The sequence below is a fragment of the Gorilla gorilla genome, chromosome 4 (genome assembly GCF_029281585.2).
Source record: "Gorilla gorilla gorilla isolate KB3781 chromosome 4, NHGRI_mGorGor1-v2.1_pri, whole genome shotgun sequence".
Classification (NCBI taxonomy): domain Eukaryota; kingdom Metazoa; phylum Chordata; class Mammalia; order Primates; family Hominidae; genus Gorilla; species Gorilla gorilla.
In genome coordinates, this window is record NC_073228.2 from 136,768,419 (window position 1) to 136,790,395 (window position 21,977).

Below are 21,977 nucleotides of genomic sequence, written 5' to 3' on the forward strand. Positions count from 1 at the left end.
AATTAGTATACTGTTCACCAATCACACTAAAGCAACGGAAATGGGTTACACTGCCTACTCTCTAGTCCTAGTGAGTCTTAACTTCATGAGAATTTCGGTGACATTAGCCTCCCTTTCACTCTGAAAAAGGATCAAAAGTCGAGCTATGGCCAGCTTTTAGACACTTCCTCTCCCCCCAAAATGATCAGCTTCAAAGCAGTATTTAATAAAACACACACAAAATTTATGCCATTGACAGAAATTTATTCTTCCATTAAGACTACAGCAATCTGAATTGCCTATTTATAGCTGCAAGTCCATCCAGGATTGATGCTAATTAAGGTTTTTTCCCTATCAAGAATAAGACTCCTATGAAAAGAAAAAAATCACTCAAGGAAAAAAATGTAAAGTTCTCCACAATAATTATATTTCATTTAAATTTGGAAATAAAAAAAGGCTCTGTAGCAACAATTGATGTTATCCCTTTATCCTGACAGATGCCATAGAAGGTACTAACCTACACAGGCTCCTCTTTATACAACATGTGCTACATTTAGAGACTTAACATGTGAAGCTTTCTCTTGAAGGCACACGTAGGCACACAGTAGTTACTTTGCCAAATAGGCTCAAGGTTTTAAGAGGACCATTTGTTAACGACAGGTGCACTTTGTAGCTATCATATCTTCGTACTCTTTATAGGCAATTGAGCCATCGGGCTCAATGGTCAAAACACTCAAGGGGCTGTATTTGGCAGGTACACATGACGGTCTTGGCACTGAGGAGTCCAGCTTCTCGTAGATGATGTTCTGTACCATGGTGTGAACTGGAGAGCCATACCGATGTCCAACTGCCCTTGGACAGTCCCCTTTACAGTATCGAGGGTTGTACCTGTGCGGAGCCACAATCCAGTTGTCCCACTTCAGCTGACTAAAGCTAAGTCTAAAGTCATGGAGCTCACACTCATTTTGGGGAAGAAGAAACTGTTTGAAGTATTCACTCAGATTGAAGGAAGCTGGGCCCAAGGGCTTCTTCAATTCAGAACTGACAGTTTCCTGACCTCTGCGGTGACGGTGATGGGAAGATCTCCCATCCTCAGCAGCCTCTTCTCCCACAGGATAGGCAGACAGACTTCTCTCCTGGTCAGGACCCTGGGAAGGCCTCCTTTTATAGTGAAGGGAATACCAGCTGTGATAAGCCTGAGCACTTGTGTCATTCAAATATAAGATCAGTGAGGGGGACACCAGAAGAGTCATGTTAAACAAACCATTCTGTGCTGAAGGATGCTCCAGCTGGTCTTTCATGCAAGTAAAATTTATAGACATGTGAATACTTCTCTTGTTGGAGGCCACTAAAGGTTGAAGGAGGCTGGTCACATCAATCTGAATCCATTTGTGTTTCTTTCCAAATTCAAACTGTGAGTTAAAGGTAAATGAGTATGGAGCTCTGCAGAGAGTCCTGCTAGAAGACTTTGGCTCCTTTATCATTAGATTGCACACACATCTGACAGCAGAGGAAAAAGAAACTGAGTTGTTGATATTGTACAGCAAGACTGATTTGAGTAAGTGTTCAACGGTAGTAATGCGATCCAGGTTAAATAGCAGTTCCACTGATGGAAGGATTCCTAAGAAGAAAAACAATCTACCAGTAGTGCTTGATAATGAGTCAACACAACAGGCAGTCAAGTCAAAGAATTAGTACTTCATAATATGCTTTCTCCTTTCTCTTTTCCCCACTTTCTCAAGCCTCAAAAAAAAAAATGGGGGTTAATATAGAAAAGGAAGGCAACTGGTATCATTACTAATTCCCAGCAACCTTACTGGACATTTTATCTCCAGAAAGTCAGATTTGGTGGTGAATCGAAGTAACAGGGAATCACTACATTCTGAAGTTTCATTTTTATTTTTTATTTTTTTGAGACAGGGTCTCACTGTTACCCAGGCTGGGGTGCAGTGGCACCATCATGGCTCATTGCAGCCTCAACCTCCCAGGTGCAACTGATCCTCCCACCTTAGCCTCCCAAGTAGCTGGGACTACAGGCATGAGCCACCATGCCCAGCTGATTTTTTGTTTTTGTAGAGACAAGGTCTCGCCATGTTGCCCAGACTGGTCTTGAACTTCTGGGCTCAGGCGATCCTCTCACCTCAACCTCCCAAAGTGCTGGGATCACAGGCATGAGCCACTGTGCTCAGCCTGAAGCTTCATTCTGAGTAATTTGCTCCAAACACAGAAGCAGCTGATAAGGAAAGTAGTATTTTTCTCTTGGATAATCTCTAGAGGGAAAACCATAACAGAAACACTTATCAGACTTATTAAGATGACATTCTAAGCCCTAGTGAAGAAAGTCCATTTAAAACAATGTAATTGGTCCTAGTTAATCTAGAACACTTGAGATTAAAAACAGATGCTCTAAAACCACTATATTAAAATAGGATATTAAGGAAGCAGATACAACTGCCCTGTTGGGTTAGAATGGTTTTAAATCAAGAGCTGGTAGATATATACTTTTTTTTTTTTTTTTTTTTTGAGACGGAGTCTCGCTCTGTTGCCGGGCTGGAGAGCAGTGGTGCGATCTTGGCTCACTGCAACCTCTGCCTCCTGGGTTCAAGCGATTCTCCTGCCTCAGCCTCCCGAGTAGCTGGGACTACAGGTATGCACCACCACACCCAGCTTATTTTTGTATTTTTAGTAGAGACGGGGTTTCACCATGTTATAATTTTTTAAAGCACCACACCCAACTGCTGAGTCAAACTGTGGACTGATACTTTGTTCTTGTAAGGGCCAACTGTTCAAAACGGGAACTTTAAGCTTTTCTCTCACAGAAAGTAACAAACAAGAGAAAAATATCCTATTTAACACATCACACCAATAGCTGTAAGAGATGTTTAAGGTCCATTTCTGGGCCAAAAGCTTGGTGGAATAGAAAGAGATGCTAACATTCTCTAGCAGCACTTCCGCTCAGCCTTGAAAGCCATTAAGTTTCTGGTGTTGCTTTAAAATTCCATCATATTAGCCCACCTTAACCAATGAGAGCGTTAGGAAGAAACAATAAGCTCAAGTCTCAGATTTGTTGCAACTGGATATTGAGTTTTATGCAAAATAAAATGCAATTCAAGGAACTAGGCTCAGCTCCTTTCTGTAATTGAAATGCAGAAGTGTCTATCATCTTCCCTCCACCCAGTTAACCAATCTGCTTTCACATACCTGTTACCTGGTCTCCAGGAGCCTGCTTGTGCCGGGTACAGGGGGTGAAGAGCCGAACAGTGTTGTAGAGGTGACTTCTATTGGATTTAGGAATCCCTTCCTTGGTAGCATATGTCTTATAGAGCTTCTTCATGTAGTGCAAAGCTCTGGAGTCTGGCTGCAGCCTAGGTGACCCACCTCGCCCAACAGATAGAACTTTGAAAAGCGGGGGAAGGAGGCCAGCTCTGTCTCTCTCATCTATATGCTGCAGCAAGGACCAAGGCATAGCCCCAGATTCCAACTCAGCACTAGCAGCAATCTGAGCTTCTCCCCCAGAAGCCTGAGAACCAAGGCTAATAGGAAAACACAGCCAGGCAAAGCAGCAAAACCAAAGGAGGAATTTGTTGGGAAGTGCCATGGCTTAGGAGAACTAGTGAGGAACATATTTCTCCATGCCAGTCCTCTTCCTAAAGGCCAGAAGAGCCTAGCTTGGTCTCTTAAATAAATTTCAGGTGTGTGGGTGGACTAGGGTCACTTCTGTAATCAGGCCTCAAGTATGCCTAGCTGAAGATTTTATCAGCTCTATATCAAGCAGCTGATAACACCTTATTTAGCCAATTTGTTAATTAGATAGATTTACTTGGTTATTTAGCTTTCCTCTCTTTTCCCCTGGCATTTACCTAAAACCTGTTACTGTTACACTACCGGACTAACTATGTAGCTGAAAGTCTAAGATAAATTGAGGAATGATCTTAAATAAAATCTCTCATTTTTTAAGAAATTTGGATTAAGATGTTCGCTAGGTGCTTGCTGAAACTTCTAAGGCATGTGGAAAAGCTAACCAATTATTCATGACGATACTCAGATCTGCTGGTATGCAACTTATGGTATTAGGTTTACTCTTCCTCTCAATTTATCCTCACGGCCTTTTCCACTTCCAGGTGTTTACAATTGTAATTATTTGCTGCATGTTAATTTGCGAATTTACAAATTCGGGTGAGAAAGTCACAATTGGCATAGAAGTTCGAGAGAGCAGAAAACCATTAGGTCTCTCAGTCTCCCAGGTGGCTGGGTACAGAATATGTACTTGGAGTACTGGAATTGTATTTGCGATGTTCTTAAAAGAGGACATCGCCTTTAACCTTGACTTATTTTTAAATGTAACATACTGATGTCCTTACTTTGGTCTGCACACTCATCTATACATATTTTGGTTGAAAGGTTTTGGGATGTTTGCAGATGCTATAAAATAAATGAATGTTTTATTATTATTATTATTCATCCAAACGGTGGTAGAATTTGCTACAATATTTCTGTCCTTACCTGTATTTCTGTTCTTGCCTTGGAGCTGAGACCAGGCTAGACATTATGGTTTAAAAAAATGAGGCAAAGGAGCACCATGAAAAGCTGAAATGAGGGGATATCCAGCGCCACCCCGAAGGAGACTATGCTGGAAGAGTCAGCCTACACTCATAGTGCAAGATACGAAGCCAGTTTGTGCAGCACCTACATGAGAAAACTAAGGTATGTCTGCAAAATACAAGTTGACTGCCTGCCGAGCCTCCGTGGTCCGTAAGTAGTGTTATAAAACACAGCCAACTGTTGAATGAGAGCTTAGTCCTAGATTAAATATGGCCAGCAATTCCATTAACAAAACACTGACAAGACACCTCAGGGCGAGCTGTACATGACAACAGCATCGTCAAGCAGAATGCACTTCAGGGAAAACATAATAAGGCCTCTCACCCGACTTTCCTTGCTTCTCACGTGGGGAGAAGAAAGAACTGGGGCATCGTGATACCCCCCCACCCCACGCAAACCATCTGGGGAGGACGCTGGCTGCTGTCGAGGCGGCCTCAGCATTCATCAATTGACGATTATTTGATTATTTTTGTGGCTGAAATTGACGAAACGTTTGTATTATCTCTTGGGAACGTTAACAGCCTGCCAGTGGACTCTAAAACAGAGTCCAAGAGAAGCCTTCGATGTGTGCCCCTGATTTTGGTGCTGGGGTCGCTGATGGCCTGAAAATAACGAAGCCCCCTTTGAGCTACTGGCCAAGGCCAAATAAAACCTCGTGCTCCTCTGCTGTGGGGCGGCCCGGCCTCGGGGCTCAGAGGCGCTCTGTCTACAGCTGGGAAGACTCGCAGGCCCCAAGCTTCTGGCCAGCGCTGCCCCGGAGGTCGGCAGGCCCCTTCCTCGTCACCTTTTTGTTCCCTCACCCGCCTCCCGCCTTCGGTCGCTTCCTGACTGGGATTCCACAGAAAAGCCGAGGGCTGAGGAGAAGTGTGAGCGCCTCCGCCTGTCCACTGTCCCCCAAAGTCAGTTCAATCCCCGACGTCCTCCGCTAGGCTCCACCCCATCGGCCCGGGCAGGGCCTCCAAGGCACCTCCCACCTACGGGTCACCCAGTCAGCCCACTTCTTTCTGGGACAAAGGCGTCATCCCTTAGACACAGTAGGAAAATGGTATCTCCCGGAAGTTACCTCACGACCTCCAAGAGCGGCTTCCAATCTTGCCGGAAATGACGAACGAGTCAACCGGATCGGTGACTGCGGAGGGCGAGCTGACCCCTGTGCGTGAGTGGAGTCTGGTTGTGCAGTGTTGGTGGACCCTGGGAGGCTAGGGCGCCCCGCTGGGCTGGGAAAGGATAAGGAGTGCAGGGGCAGGAGTCTGGGGTTGGGGATGGACCCCCGCGGGAACTGCGGCGCTTCGCGAAAGCGAGCCAAGCGCCTGTCCACCCTCGGTCATGCAGGGCCACCGCCACAATGGGCCGCGAGTTTGGGAATCTGACGCGGATGCGGCATGTGATCAGCTACAGCTTGTCACCTTTCGAGCAGCGCGCCTATCCGCACGTCTTCACTAAAGGAATCCCCAACGTTCTGCGCCGCATTCGGGAGTCTTTTTTTCGCGTGGTGCCGCGTGAGTGCCTTGGGCCCGCGGGAGCGGGAGGCTGGACCCCAGCAGCAGCAGCAGTCACTGCGCCTCCCCTCTGAGCGCTGGCGGCCGGGCAGGCGCTCTGTAACTTGCCGTACACACCCTTCTCATTGAATATTCCTGACCGCTCTTAAGCTGGTCATATTATCCTCCTCATCTTACACGGGGAAAACTGAGTTACAGAACTGAAATGACTGGCCCAAGGTCACTCGGGTGATTCCAGCGTGTTCCTCTGAGGTCATCTTTATTTAGTTCTTACCAGTGGTGAAATGCTTTGTGTTAAACGTGCAGCAGATAGTGATGATAGTTGCATGGCCTTGGATATGCTAAGAACTACTGAAGTGTATACTTTAAAGAAGACAAGAAGACTGAGGCCTTTTTTTTTCTTCTATATGTCTTATATGTGTGCTCTCTGTTTACTCTCTTAATTTTTAAAGAGTTTGTAGTGTTTTATCTTATCTACACATGGGGGACTGAAGAGTTCGAGAGATCCAAGAGGAAGAATCCAGCTGCCTATGAAAATGACAAATGAGCAACGCATCCGGATGACGGTTCCCTGTCTCTGAAAGACCTTTCTCTGGAAGAGGAGTCTGCATTGTAGTGTCTCAAAGACACAATAAACTTCCTATGGTCTGCACTGTTGTGATATTACATTTTTGTGAGTAGAATCCTGTGTGACCACTAATATTCAAGTTCATGAAGCGCCCCTCCTCAGCATGAGTCTTGAAGTTTTGCCTGGTCTCGGGTTTTGATGAAAGAGCAGGGCTCCCCCTTTGTTCCATTATCTACAAGAAAGTAGCTGCAGGTACTCCTGCAGCTAACCATTTGTGGGTGACATGGGCTATGGGGAGTGCTGGTTCTTGGCCCTCTGCTCCCATAACAACAATAAAGTCTACTAACTATATGGTAATTAGTATGTGTCAGGGACACTTTTATTTTTTATTTTTTGAGATGGAGTCTTGCTCTGTCACCCAGGCTGGAGTGCAGTGGTGTGATCTCGGCTCACTGCCATCTCTGCCTCCTGGGTTCAAACGATTCTCCTGTCTCAGCCTCCGAGTAGCTGGGATTACAGGTGCAGGACACCACACCTGGCTAATTTTTTGTATTTTTAGTAGAGACAGGTTTCACCATGTTGGCCAGGCTGGTCTGGAACTCCTGACCTCAGATGATCTGCGCGCCTCAGCCTCCCAAAATGCTGGGATTACAGGCGTAAGCCATGGTGCTCTGGGCCTCAAATAGTCTTCTTAGCTACACAAATGAACTGTTAAACCTCACAAGCACCTTTAACATATCCTCATTTGGCAGATGAGGAAATGGGCACAGAGAGATTAAGTAATTTGCCAGAAATTATACAGCAGTGAATGGTGGAGTCTTGCACTAAAGTGATGTTCTTAAAACTATGCTCTATTGCAGGGGTGTCCAATCTTTTGGCTTCCCTGGGCCACACATAAAATACACTAACATTACAATAGCTGATAAGCTTTAAAAAATGGCAAAAAAAAACCCTCAGCGTTTTAAGAAAGTTTACAAATTTTTGTTGGGTCGGATTCAAAGCCATCCTGGGCCGCTTGCTGCCCAGGACTGCGGTTGGACAAGCTTGCTCTACTGCCTTTCCTCCTAAGGCAGGCCTTAGCCTGAGGGGATATCAGCTATAAAACGGATGAGATGATCTCTTGGCCTCCACAGCAGTTTTCTGTTTCTGTGCCGGGAGGCCAACAATGTTTTCAACCATATGTGGTTCATAAAGCCTCAAAGATTTACTCTGGCCCTTTATGAATAAAGTTTACCCCTGATCTAAAGCCTTTAAATTATCTTTTTGGTATTAAAGGTACCATTTTCCCTTCGCCCACTGAGAGATGGTGGGGGTAGGTGTGGTTGGCAGTTTTATGCCTCTAGTTCCTTTGAGAGGCTTCTCTCTAAGCTTCGGGACATGGATCTCACCTGTGGTAGCAGGTATGTGGAATATGATGAGTTGTCATAGCTCAGTCAGTACAGTATATGATATGGGATCTGAGATCCGTTTTTAGAAACTCTTCTAAGGACTCTTCCTGCTAGCAGCAACTTTGATTCTGGGTCAGACTGTGTTTTTTTTTTTTTTTTTTTGAGATGGAGTCTTGCTCTGTCACCAGGCTGGAGTTTAGTGGCGCAATCTCAGCTTACTGCAACCTCCACCTCCCGGGCTCAAGTGATTCTCCTGCCTCAGCCTCCTGAATAGCTGGGACTACAGGCGCATACCAACACACCCAGCTAATTTTTGTATTTTTATTTTTTTTTTAGTAGAGACGGAGTTTCACCATGTTGGCCAGGATGGTCTTGATCTCTTGACCTCGTGATCCACCTGCCTCGACCTCCCAAAGTGCTGGGATTACAGGTGTGAGCCACCGTGCCTGGCCAGACTGTATCTTTATTATCCTAATTACTGCTATTGCCTTTTAAGAATCAAAAGTTAAGATACTTCAAAACATGGCCGGATGCAGTGGCTCACACCTGTAATCCCAGCACTTTGGGAGGCTGAAGTGGATGGATCACTTGAGGTCAGGAGTTTGAGACCAGCCTGGCCAACATGGTGAAACCCTGTCTCTACTAAAAATATAAAAATTAGCTGAGTGTGGTGGCACACGCCTATAATCCCAGCTACTCAGGAGGCTGAGGCAGAATCGCTTGAACCTGGGAGGTGGAGGTTGCAGTGAGCCAAGATTGTGCCACTGCACTCCAGCCTGGGTGACAGAGCGAGACTTCAAAACAAAACCTAAAAGATAAACTACATTGTGAGGCAGGATACAGGGAGAAGGCTGAGTCTTACAGTCTTGGGCTCGTCCTCTTAGCCCGTCACTTCCTCATTATGTGATATAGGCAAGAAACCTACTTTCATGAGCCTTAAGCTTCTCACCCATAAAATAGAAATATTATAAAGTTCTTGGGTTGTGGTGATGGTGAAATGAGTGACAAGTGTCCGGCAAGATGGTACGGGCTTAACACAGGGCAACTAACTGAGGAACTCTTCTACCTCACCCCCAAAAGACAGTCCAATTTTCCCATTTGCCTCTTTGTCCAGATTTATTCCCAGGTCTTGCAACATATTTGGGTCATAGACTTGAGAATGATGAAAACTGTGGACCCATCCTTACCTTGCATAGCTTCAAAGAGTTCACAGCCCAGAGGAGGACCACTGCTTTGAGAGGCCGTTAATGTCTTTCTCCCTCTGGTGTTTGCCCCAACCCGCCGAAGTAGACGGCCACCCTCTCCCATCTTGCTCACTTTGTTCTACACTTAGACTATTTCTCCCTGGTTCTTTGACTCCTTTGGAGAGACCAGCTCAAAAGATCCAAATCCCTTTTCTCAGCCCAAACCAGGCACCAAGCCTATTCTTTTTATTCCAGGAGTGCTCTACTGAGATGACTCTGCTGTAAGCCCTGTGATATGTGGAGCTTCTGCTTTGGATGAAATTAGTCTGCTTTAAGCCTGTGTCTCAACAAAGGGCTTCCCTCTCTAAGCTTGGGGAAATGGATCTCACCTGTGTGGCAGGAGTGCTGAGGTGGTGGGTGTGTGGAATGTGGTGAGTTTTAGTAGTTCAGTGCTCCTATAAATGACCTGGGATCATTTTAGGGGACATTTGCAGAAATCCTCAGAGGAGGACCTGAGTAAAACCTTTTAAGGAAAGACAGCTGCTGTGGGCTTCAGTGCTGGTAACCCATCTGGAGCCTCCAGTCCTGGGTATGGATCCCTTACCTGCTACTCTGGCACAACCACTTGCTCCATTTAACCTTTCTTTTTCCAAATGCTCCTGCCCCCACAAGCGTTTTTATCTATGGGCTGCAGAGTCTGATGAAAGGAATGCCCTTGCTCTTTTAGTTTGCAGGCAGTCCTCAAAATGCAGGCCTAAGGTAGGCCCAAAAGTCTATGCCAGTTCCAGCTAGCAAAAAAGCAAATACACTTTGACCTTTTGTTGAAATTTTACCTGGTAAAGTTTTTCCATTTCAGAGTCTTTCTTCTTTTATTAGGCACCTCCTGCTTAGGGACAGCAAAAAGTTTCCAATTACTGCCAACTCCTAGTGATCGATCTGGAATGTGTTTCAAACAGCTGCTCATGTAGCTATACCCTCTTTCTCCCATTTCATCCTAAGCATTTGCCTCAGAAGCATAAAATCTCTTGAGAGTTGTATCCAGAGTTACCAAGCTCTCAGCTATCAAATCTGCTTCAGTCTCATTTTCTTCTTGTAAATTAGTCATTTGAACCCCCAAACTGACACAATAGGAGACTAAAGCCCAAAAAGGGGAAGGGCTGGCCTATGAGCAGTTGCACTCTGTAGACCCCAGGCTACTGCTTACCAGCCAAGCATTCTACCTTCTTATGGCTGAAACTGTTAAAGGCTACTTAGGCCTTTCTATTGGATGAAGGAGCATGTAGTTACGTGTATATTCACTGAGCAAAATACTTGATTGTAGAATCCATGAAATTTTTTTTTGTTTAATTTCAAGAAGAGGCCTTCACAGTCTCTCAAGTATGGGATGGCTGTGGACAAATACTGCCAATTCAGCTAAGTGCTGCCTGGATGTTGCTTTGAGTTTGATTTTTGCTCCATACTTAACTAAAACAACTAGCATTCACGTAGACATATGTTAAAATACTTTCCCCTTCCCCAACAGTGGTTCCTTCCACAGACAGTGACTAATGGTTTTTTCTTTTGGGGAGAGGGTGGCATACAACATAGAGGCTTGAACCAAAGGCCTCTGCAATGTTGTCACACTCATGAGGATGAATGGTCCTTTCCCCCTACACACAGAGGGGCAAGGGCTTCAAGCTCTTTCTTTCTTTGACTGTGTTTACAAATTAACACCATGCTAGTTTGATCCTGCTAGAAGTACAGGAAGGCAGAAATGGAGGATTAGGAGAATTACTCATCTTTTGGATGAACAGTTTCCAAATCCCATTTGGCACATCACTCTAGACTGGTAAAGGGGAGGCTGACACTGAGGCCACAGACCCAACTGGCTCTAGGACATCACGTTGTTCAGTCCTTTGCTTATCTAATCATTTGTGTTCTTACCCAGTGCTCACTAGGTCACTCACATAGCCACTTCCCCTCCCAGCAAAAGTTCCCAGTTTAGGCGCCTGTCTGGGATCATCCAGTATCCAAGCTCAGGGGTGAAGGGAGGGAGCAGAGAACTAGTCTCAACTGGTTCGTTGGTATATAGGTCTCTTCTCAATGTTCCTAAAGTGCATGCAGTGGCATCCCCCTCAAGGCCTGGCTCCATGATTCTGAGAGGACTAGAATCAGGACAGTCAGATCTGTGGTCACATCCTGCCCAATTCCAGCTCTGAGGTCCATCAAACCATCTGCTTCTCCCTTGGCAAGAAGCTCCCTCTGTCTGACTGGCAGCAGGGTCAGTGGCCATCCTTTTCTACCTTCAGCTGTTGTGTCTCCTCCACGTTTTTCTGGAGTAAAGGAACAAGCAGGTTCTTATCCAAATACCCAACCTGTGAAGATGAGACGGCCCTTGGGAAGAGGTATTAGCCAAGTTTTCAGTATGATGCCCGGCAGAAAGAATTTGTTGTATTTGTCTTAAGCTTATCATCCTCCCAGGTCATAGGAAGATCTAAAGTCCAATGAATCTCCTTACTCGGAATTCACAGCTTCCCCCTCAAACTTAAAATGCCCATGTCATTTCACGAGTACCCATAACTACCCATCGTTTAGATACATGTCCTCCCTTGGTCTAGAAATCTGCAGCAGTTCCTCCTTAAACTGATGGATGCTTTGGGCTTTGGAGGTATCTCATCCCTATGCCTGTTGCCCTGAAGCTGCCGGAAGGAAAGGCCCCACTCAACTACTGGGAAGAAAGCCCATAATTCAAGGCTTTTAATACAGTCACTACACAAGCTCTCCCTCTGATTTAGGAGATCTTGTTACCTCCTCATCTACATGTGCTTAAAGACAAAAAGAAACCTATAATTATTCAATTCACCTGTGGTCCAAATAAGTCTCACATCCAGCCATTCTCCTGAGAGGGCAGGAGGCCAGACTTTGAACTTTCCACAGCTGGGTCTTCATTTTACTAGTGAGATAAAGAGGTGCAGATTAGGGTGACAGTCCATCTAAGCAAGTGGACGATCTGGGGAACTGTAGACCTTGCTGCAGCATCCTCCCACAGAAAGGAGATAAGGGCCTTATCCAATTGCCTGTACACAATAGATCAGTGCTTCTTTCCTAGACAAGGCTGAAAGGGGCCAACATTATTTCTGAAGACTTCGTTATTGGAATTCTATGGGAGTGATCTCACTGAGCTATTTTGGAATAGAAATGTGGCTAGTTGCCTGACCTCCCTCAATGGTTTCACGTGGCTTTCAAAGGGAAGGAAGGGCAGTGCTGACTTTTGGTAAAATGGGCGAAAGGGTCCATGCCAGCAACACAATCACTCAAAGTCCAGATGAGGGATCAGTAAATACGTGCCTGAAAGGTGGCCCTTGAGCACATTCCTCCGGTAGACATTAACTTATTAAATTGATTCTGATTACAAATATAAACTTTGCCCCCATCTCACCCAGTAACAATGCAAGAGTTGATGTCAGTCTATAAAAGGAAGTAGGAACTGTCCCTGGCTTTCAGGCTCCAACATCCTCCCTCTGCCAAGATGTGGCACCTCAAACTTTGTGCAGTCCTCATGATCTTCCTGTTGCTGTTGGGCCAGGTAAGGAGGGAAGGATACTTATGTGTGTGTGTGGAGTGTGGAGATGGTAGTGGTGGTGGAACTTGAAAGCTAGATTCAGTCCTGAGGAATGGTTCCTCTGTTCTGAGTCTACAGCATCTGCGGAATGGAATGATCACTCTTCCAAGGTGTGCAGCAGGGTGTCAACACTTTCATATCTGAATGTCTTTGCCCTTACAGATAGATGGCTCCCCAATACCAGAAGTGAGTTCGGCAAAGAGAAGGCCACGGAGAATGACCCCATTTTGGAGAGGGGTTTCCCTCAGGCCTATTGGAGCCTCCTGCCGGGATGATTCTGAGTGTATCACAAGGCTATGCAGGTACTCCCTGAACCTGGAAGCAGGGTTGGGCCAGAGAGCCCTGGGAAGCTGGGCAGAGGAGTGACAAGGGGACACATGAACCTAAGAATAAAGCTGGGATGGAGGAGTTCTAGACTGAGACTGGGAGCTCCATGGAAAATCCCTTAGGAGTTAGGAGCCAAGAACAGCTCTATGTGGGTACCATGAAAGAGTGGTGCCTTTCCATTCTTCAGTCTTTCCTGAGACTGGACAGATCAAGCGAAGAGGAAGGAAATGCAGCATAGGTGGCCCTGGTCATTCCTAGACCCAGTCTTAAAAAACTACCCTTTCTTTTCCCCTAGAAAAAGACGCTGTTCCTTAAGTGTGGCCCAGGAATGATGTACATACCAGGGAAAGAAAGGACAGCAGTCACCTCCGACAATGCTCCGTTCTATGGAATATTGATTAACTGCATTTTGGCTGGAGACACCCAAGTGAAGCAATCTTGTATTTTTAATATTTAAAGGCAGATGTATGCTTTAAATTGGTCTCCATTTCTTCTTAGAATGTTGATATATGGATAAGCATAACTAAACTTGTCAATTTAGAGTTTATTTTTCTATGGATACTATTAAATGTCTCAAATTGAAATTTTAGCAGTCTGGAATTCAAGCTTTTGAGGGAAAGAAGGATTCACCTTGTATACTAAAGAAAAAAACAGCATTGCCCAATAATGTGTTAACTTCTCAATCTGGAAAGTGTAGTGAGAGCTACATAATCAACAGCTACGTAATCAACTTCAGCAAGTTCCTAAGCTGTGGCCCTGGATCCCTTCACTCCATACTCTTCAGGGAGGTGTCAAAGGTGGTCAGGCTTGGGAGGCTGAGGCAGGAGAATCACTTGAACCTGGGAGGTGGAGGTTGCAGTGAGCCAAGATCATGCCACTGCACCCCAGCCTGGGTGACACAGAGAGACTCTGTCTCAAAAAAAAAAAAAAAAAAAAAAAAAAATGGTCAAGCACTTGCCATCTAATGAAGCACCCAGGTTTGTCTATGGCTGTCTGAAGATAAGGCAGAACAGAAAGAAAAATCTAGTTTAATAAAGCAATGAAAGCCCAAGCCACCAAAAGCACCAAAAGAGATTTAAGATTTCTGTTGGGACAAGGTGAATTTTGACATATGCACAAGGACCCATGGCCAGCAAGTTCAGAATTTCTGTAATCAGAAAATGAGACCTCAGCTGGTGGGAACAGACTTTTAAAGAGTAGTAATGGACCTTAAGACACAAAACAGGAATTGCATGAAAAGGGCTCAGAGTTGAAGAAATATAAAGAGTACAGTGTTCAGTAACTTTAATACAGAAAATCTATTTGATATTTATTAAACTTAGTTTCTCCAACTATGGTTTGGCATTGTACAAAGCATCTTAATGACACAGTAGAGTTAAAAAGATCTTTACAAATTGAAATGTGATACCCTTGTCTCCAAATATTTTAATTGCCATAAATTTGTTTAAAAATACACATTAAACGCATGTTTGACACTCTAAACTTTCTATACTCTCAATACCACAAAATACATATAATATACTATACAGATGTGGAAAAATCTAGTTAGTATATAATACTTTGCTCACCATTAACAGCTTTATCGGGTGAAATGCACATACTGACTTAGAAATCCTAGCTTTTGAGCCCCAAAGTACCTCTGAAATTGTAATGTATTGCAACAAATAAAAATCACAGTATATAATTGAAATTCTGGTTGAAAATGTCAGATGCCTAAATATTTTGGATAAAAGAAATGTAAAACAAAGATCTGGTTCATGTACAAAACAAAGGCATCCTTATCAGTCACTAACAGTACCTTTCTGCAAAATCAACAGGCTTTTAATTTATCAGTGACATTATCTCCCCTCCAAAACCCTCCCCAAATATCAAACAATTATTTACCAAATAATTTTAATTTCAAATAAAAGGATTTTCAATAAATATATAAGCATTTCCATCCTCCATATACAAAATTTCTTAAAACCATTCAAAACGGAGGCTAGATAGAAATTTTCATAACTGTGCTTACCAACCCCACAACTGGCCCTTAAAGGTGGTGCCTTTTCAGGCAATGTCAACTGGCCAGTTCTGTTGGTGAGCCCCCTACCCCCACCCCACCCATCCCAGTACTGTTGAATGCTCATGTTAATGATTTGCCAGGTGTGTGCATAAAGTTGTAAAATGGGGACACTTCTGGAACACCAACAACAAACTCAACAATATGGATGATCATGGCATTGATTTGAAAGGCAGCATTTCCAAATTGATATTTTCCAGAGAGGAACACAGCAGGTAGAAAATTCCAATGGTTAAAAGCTGAAAAGAAGTCCCACATGGAAGCAGTAAGAGGTCAAAACTGAGTATCACTAGAGTTTCTGGGTGGGAGCTTTTTTATTTTTAAGAATGGCAAGTTATGTTTAGCTGAGTAACAGTGGCAAGGAGAGGTCAATGCTGACATTCCTGAAAGTCAACTTCTTTACATGATGACTACTTAGGCTGCTATTTTAGGATACTTAAAGATCTCTAAGACTTGGATTAGACTTAACTTGAATACCTTATTCTGTGACCAAATTACATGAAAAGAAGATACATAGTTATTCTTTCCATTCCCTTTTCTGGAGACAGCAAGTTCTTTCTAATTAACCATAGGGTTCATGTGAATAGGAGCTTTGTAAGACCAGCATCCACTTTACAGACTATTAATAATTTACTTTTTGTCACTTGCTAACTTGGTTTTGGGGTCTAGAGGTCTAAAGTGAATTTCTCCATTAGCGAATATCTGAAAGACATGCTCACAAACATGAAGAATTTGGCCTCTTGTCACTACATATTCCAAGGTATTCAATAATTATCTCTTCTATTAGTTTTACTGAATAGCAACCTTAGATGTACAGTATTATTACTGGAAAAAAGCCTGCCTCTTCAATACATTAATGCATAAAGCTGAAATGAAATTTATGTTCCATGTATTAGGGGATATACAGGTATGATAGGTGTCTATATGGGTTTGAAATGCTCTGGCTCCCCAAGTTACTTAGGTTTTTTAAAAAACATCATCACAAGCTGCCTAACAGTCATCCCCAGTAGATGTTCCTGGGACCCAGACACAAACTCCTATAAACCAAAATATATAATGAGGCCATACTGTTCAATTAGCAACTGGAAAATTAAAATCTTTCCCACCCTGTAAGAGCCCTACGACACTACAGAAGGACTCAAATACATTTTAAAAGTTAATTTACTACAAATCATAGTAATTAAGCTTTAACAATCTAAAGGAATACACATTGCACCCTTGAACATTAATATTCAAGGTGTCAACAAGAAAGTGTCTTAGATCAATTTAATAAATAATGTGGAAATAGTTGCACTAAGCTAAAATACTAAACACACACATTTTTGACAAACTAATTTCATGTTTTCATACATACATACATATATATAAAGTGTGTATGTGTACAGAATTTTAAGATCCAAAGTTGCATACCCTTACACCTAGAAGAGTGCACAGTGTACTCCTCCTCTATATAACTAGGCATCACTGACTGGAACAATCACTGGCTGCTCTGAAACTCCAGAGTACTGGCCTCTAGAGCCAGAACTTTCATTTATAACAAGTGCCTTTTGTAGGCTCTTGCTTCAGAATGCAAGCTCATTCATGAAGAAATGTACCAACGTTTCTGTCATTAAATACAAAATTATGCTGTCTGATCTGTCTGATTAAACCTTTAATGAAAAGAAACGAACAACAATTTTTAAAAAACTAGTGAATCTAATAAAGCCAAGTGTGTCATTCAAAGTGCAGCCCAAGTGCCTATGAATCCGCCACTGCCAGAGCTCCCAGAAACACAGGTGTCTGTGGGCTCATGCACACTGCTCTCAATTGTTTTTACACTAGAGAATTAAATCAATGGTGGTCAACCTTCTCCACTCTTCGGCAGCCATAGCTGTAAGTTTATCTGAAGTACTCACTGCATATAAAGTCACTTCTTGGCTACTTGCCCAGAAAAAGGTGGCACTGAGGCAAGGAATGGGCTGGATGCTCTCTAGCCAGACTGGAGCCTGGGCTGAGCTGTGGAAACTCCCCTGAAGGGGAATGCTTCCCACAGCCCAGCCCAGTCTGGCCCAGGCAAGACTACTGTGACAACTGCAACCACTGCAATTGGTTCGTTGGTTGCTTGTAAAGAGTCTAATGGTGTATAGGCTGCTGCCTCCTGGCATACAAGTGTAGTCATAAAGAGCAGTCAACAGAGTAACTGTTTAAAATAGTTGTTGTTTCTATAATTAACCATATACTAAGTACAAGTCTCAGACTAAGTTTTTAGCCACTTGTCAAATTCAGTTTTAAATGCTTAGAAAACACTGAGGACACCTATTGAGGAGGGAGTGGGGGAAGGTCACCTGTAAAGGAGTCCAAAGTATGTGCTGGAGCAGATGATGACAAAGACAGAACATCTAAGAAGATAGACATGGAGGAAAGGGAGTAGTATTTCCACACACTATGACATTGAAAATTCAATCATTTATGATAGGATTTTGATCCATTGCCCATTACTACCTTGTGGGAAAAATCCTCCACAATGAAAAGGTTGAAAAATTCATTCTCCAAAAATTGACACAGTTTTAAAGAGAAAATATTAGAGCAGCACCATAAACCATGCAGGAAACTCTGCTTTAACAAAATATCAGTGTGACCCCAAAAATGCTCCTGCTGCCTTTCAGGACATACAAGAGACTAGAACACAAGAACTTAGAGGTATCCCATTGGCTATTGTTGCTGAAAGTCTGAAAGCCCAGAGGATACTTTTTCCATTTCTAAGACATCACTGCAAATTAAGGAATCCAAGTCAGAGAAATCAGAGAAGGACAAGACATAACATGTACTTGATTAACAACCATTATTTCTTACTAAATAACTATCATGATCATTGAGAAGTTGTCCTCTTATGGAAAACTGTTCCTAGAACACACTAAGATTAAGTTAGAAAGATATCAGAGGCAATTTCTCCAAGAGAAACAGGTTAAATTCAACATAATTTGTACATCTCAATCTTCAATGATATCTAAAAACAATCTGAGGTACAAAACAGTTAAGAAGCTCTATAAATATGAGGCCACAAGGACAATGAAAGTTCACTAACTTCAGAAATAAGTGTAAAAAAGTCTCAAACACAAAGGATTCACTGCACTACTGGACTTGAAACTTTTCTATCCCTTCTTTCCCCTTTCCTATTTCAAGCCTTAGCAATCATCTACAAATAGTAGGATAATCTTTTTTTTCTGACTGAATGGATTCATTTTTGGAATGGGGAGAGGGACAAACTATTTTTCAAAGCAGCATTACCCAACTGGTTAGACTAAGTCATGTACCAAAGCAATAGCTTTTCTGAAAGAACTAATCTTTATATGACCCTAAAGAAAGATTTAAAACGAAAGAATTGAACATGATTACTGTAGAAGACCAATCATGTATGGACGATCTGGTCCTAGTGTAAAACTTCATTTGTAAACAATCCATAGAGTCTTCATTTAAAGGTAAGATTTAAGGCACACCAAACATGATAGGGGCATGAAAAATATAGAGGGTACATTTCTTATCTTGGACTTCTATATGCACCTGTAGCAAAAGGTACTTTGATATACAACTCTTACAGAGCCAGCTTCTTTAAGCTCTACCCCTGGCTCCCCTCCCTGTCCCAAGAGCTCACACTGAATCAAGTTAGGTACACTTTTCTAGTGTGAAATTTTCTGATTCCATCAGAAACATACATCATTGAAGAGGGCCTTCATAATACAAAAGGAGTAAACAGAAGATAGGTTTAAAAAGGAGAAATTCATCATCTCTACATCAGGCATTAGAACTGTAAGCTGTATAGCAAAAGCACACACCGAAGCTCCAGCCTATTTCTGTATCAGTCACTGCATGCTCATATCAGAGCATCACAATCCAGTATGAGGGGGAAAAATCTGAAAAATAACTCTAACCATCAAAGATAATCAATTAAAGACACATAGGCGGCAATCCTCAGGAATTGGATCATCCTTTTTTCCACAGTAACTTATTCTGTTTCGATTAAGTGTCAAATGATTAGCAACAAAAAATAACATATGGTTTTAATAAAATCCGTAACGTTCAGGATTGTCCTTTTATGAAACCCTTCAACACGAAATGCTTCTTCTAGAAAGTTTGTCCTCCCTCTTTTGTAATGCATTAAATGCAAGCTATAGTCACCGTGTGATTGCTGTAGTGTTATTAACACACATTCACAGTTTTTGAAATAATGCATACCAAATCAGACACATTTCATAGTACATACATGTAGAATGCTATTTTCTCATATTTAAGTGATTTTTTCATGTGTAGAAGAATATTCTTAATACTAACTGTAAATTCCACAATAATAAAATTGGAGTTAAGATTTCAAATATCAGGTCAGGTAGCAGGTGTAGAAAGAATATGTCCTTATTTTAGATGAACCAATTCTTACTCTTAGAACAGCTACCACAAAAAGATATTAGGTAATAAAGCTCCCAAGGTATATAAATAAAAATGTCTACATTAAACTTATGCTAAATATTCAACAGAGTAAATGTATAGGCAGAAATAACTAAGTCTTAAACTAGCCCCAATCTGGGAACTTAAAAAAATTAAAATAAATAAAATTTCAATTCATTAGTTATGAATTGCAACTGGAATTTCAATCTTATCATAGCTCACGGAAACCATCTTATCAATGTGCTGCAGATTTAAAAGCATTTAAATAATCTTTCACATTGGAAATATTAAAGGGCCAACTGACATGATTGCTTTGGATTATCAAAAACAACAACACATTAACCAACGAGGAGAAAACTATTCCTCATTCTTAGTGTCGACTAGGTGGTATGTTATGGCAGTTTTCCTTCGTGATGTGACACAGTGTTGTGGAGAAAATCAGAGGCAACGAGAATGTGTTCAGTTCAAGATATCAACTTGGCATCCTGGCGAAGCCAGTGCAGTCCCTGCCGGGTATAACGAACTAGATCTGTCATGATGCTTGCATTAAAGATGAGAGGGCCCATTACTTTATCCAGTTCAGCAAAGAATTCTAGAAAACCAAAAACATTCATTAAATGATATATACTCTTTTGAATCACTGCTTTAAAACTATGAGTAGAGATTATAAAACAGCATTCATAAACTCAAAAAATACCTCCTCCTACACTAAAATGCTTACTGTCCATGTTTTAGAGCAAATCATTCCACAGTCTCTCAAGTTACATTTGTTCCCTAAGTCGTGCAACATTTTAAACAGAATGTATGGTCAGAAATTAAGTATTATATATAAGCAGGATTCCATGAATGGAAATGATAAATTGCTATTATGCAGTAGATATTATTAAAATGAAGATTTAATGCCATAATGTGCTATTGATTACTCAAAACATTTTGTGCATTGCTTTTGTATAAGAAGCAAGTGACACAAAAAGGAGGACATTCTTTGCCTGTTTACTGTAACAGCCTCTGTGAGGTTAGACACTTAAGATTATATCAAACTTTCAGCTACAATCATATGCCATGAACCAACTGATAACTAAATCCCATGTTTTTATTTATTTTCATTTATTTTTAGACAGTCTCCCTGTTGCCCAGGCTGGAGTGCAGTGGCGCGATCTTGGTTCACTGCAACCCTGGTCTCCTGGGTTCAAGCGAGTCTGCTGCCTCAGCCAAATACAAAATACAAAAAAGTTTTTTTTTTTTTTTTTTTTTTTTTAGTAGAGATGGGGTTTCACCATGTTGGCCAGGCTGGTCTCGAACTCCTGACCTTGGGTGATCCACTCGCCTTGGCTTCCCAAAGTGCTGAGATTACAAGGTGTGAGCCACTACGCCCGGCCACAAATTATGTTTTTATAAATACAGCTTTATGTTGAATGTTGGGATTCCTAGCCTGGGCAACATAATGAGACCTTATCTCTACAAAAAGTAGAAAAATTAGCCAGGTGTGGTGGCATGCATCTGTAGTCCCAGCTACTCAGGAGGCTGAGGCAGGAGGATCACTTGAGCTCAAGAGGTAGATGCTGCAGTGAACTGTGACTGTGCCACAGCCTGGGTGACAGAGTAAAACCCTGTCTCAAAAAAAAAAAAAAACAAGTTGGGATTCCACTTTTACCTTTCACCATTGCCTCTCTTTAGGGATAGGAATCTTTCATTTTCATCTGATTACCTGTTCACGCTGTAAGTATTTAAATGTACTCTGTGACAAAATGACACTTGATTGGCTAATATAGTGTTTCTCTGTAAAGGATCTGCCTAAAGAGAAGCTGCATGCACATATTTGCTAATAACATCTACTAAATAAAATGGTGGTTGTACAGTACTTTCCACTAAGGTCTTCAAAGACTTTATAATTCTCAATGTCCATGGTTTGGGAAATAATAAACTTTTAAAGGGCAAAGCCTCAAACAACCTAATTTTAAAGAATGTTAAGAATTCTGGCCGGACGTGGTGGCTCACACCTGTAATCCCAGCACTTTGGGAGGCTGAGATGGGCAGATCACGAGGTCAGCAGTTCAAGACCAGCCTGGTCCACATGGTGAAACCCCATCTCTACTAAAAATACAAAAATTAGCCGGGCATGGTGGCGGGCACCTGTAATCCCAGCTACTCAGGAGGCTGAGCAGGAGAATCGCTTGAAACCAGAAGGTGGAAGCTGCAGTGAGTCGAGATCGTGCCACTGTGCTCCAGCCTGGGCAACAAAAGCGAAACTCCATCTCAAAAAAAAAAAAAAAAAAAATTCTATTCATTCCCTAGTCTCCTTTATTTCACAGGTTTCTTCCAATATACCTAAAAATCCAGTATGAGCATGC

General features: G+C 42.4%; 4 protein-coding genes across 17 annotated transcripts in view; 2 read left to right on the top strand and 2 right to left on the bottom strand.

The window, feature by feature from the left end:
- Positions 1-222: 222 nt before the first annotated feature.
- Positions 223-5,787, bottom strand: GDF9 (growth differentiation factor 9). Of its 2 annotated transcripts, none has more exons than XM_055386600.2 (3): positions 5,645-5,787; positions 3,181-4,401; positions 223-1,600 (listed from the first exon to the last, which is right to left on the bottom strand). In XM_055386600.2, the coding sequence occupies exons 2-3, from the start codon at positions 3,575-3,577 to the stop codon at positions 630-632; spliced, it is 1,368 nt and encodes a 455-aa protein (XP_055242575.1). In that variant the 5' UTR covers positions 3,578-4,401; positions 5,645-5,787; the 3' UTR covers positions 223-629. The 2 variants fall into 2 exon arrangements, with proteins under 2 accessions (XP_055242575.1, XP_018883145.1); XM_019027600.4 differs by lacking the exon at positions 5,645-5,787 and adding an exon at positions 4,483-5,546.
- UQCRQ (ubiquinol-cytochrome c reductase complex III subunit VII) lies at positions 5,574-6,732 on the top strand. Of its 2 annotated transcripts, none has more exons than XM_055386604.2 (3): positions 5,574-5,733; positions 5,914-6,080; positions 6,533-6,732. In XM_055386604.2, the coding sequence occupies exons 2-3, from the start codon at positions 5,927-5,929 to the stop codon at positions 6,625-6,627; spliced, it is 249 nt and encodes an 82-aa protein (XP_055242579.1). In that variant the 5' UTR covers positions 5,574-5,733; positions 5,914-5,926; the 3' UTR covers positions 6,628-6,732. The 2 variants fall into 2 exon arrangements, with proteins under 2 accessions (XP_055242579.1, XP_063562850.1); XM_063706780.1 differs by having other exon boundaries at positions 5,675-5,737.
- Positions 6,733-8,735: 2,003 nt separating this feature from the next.
- LEAP2 (liver enriched antimicrobial peptide 2) lies at positions 8,736-14,080 on the top strand. Its single transcript, XM_004042494.5, has 3 exons — positions 8,736-12,785; positions 12,984-13,123; positions 13,444-14,080. The coding sequence occupies exons 1-3, from the start codon at positions 12,729-12,731 to the stop codon at positions 13,478-13,480; spliced, it is 234 nt and encodes a 77-aa protein (XP_004042542.1). The 5' UTR covers positions 8,736-12,728; the 3' UTR covers positions 13,481-14,080.
- A 317-nt stretch (positions 14,081-14,397) lies between these two features.
- Positions 14,398-21,977, bottom strand: part of AFF4 (ALF transcription elongation factor 4) — a 110,330-nt gene continuing 102,750 nt past the window's right edge. For all 12 annotated transcript variants that reach the window (XM_055386596.2, XM_055386598.2, XM_004042493.5 and 9 more), the window contains one exon: positions 14,398-20,218. In XM_055386596.2, coding sequence (XP_055242571.1) covers positions 20,091-20,218 — 128 coding nt within the window. In that variant the 3' untranslated portion in view covers positions 14,398-20,090. The remainder of the gene's footprint in view (positions 20,219-21,977) is intronic.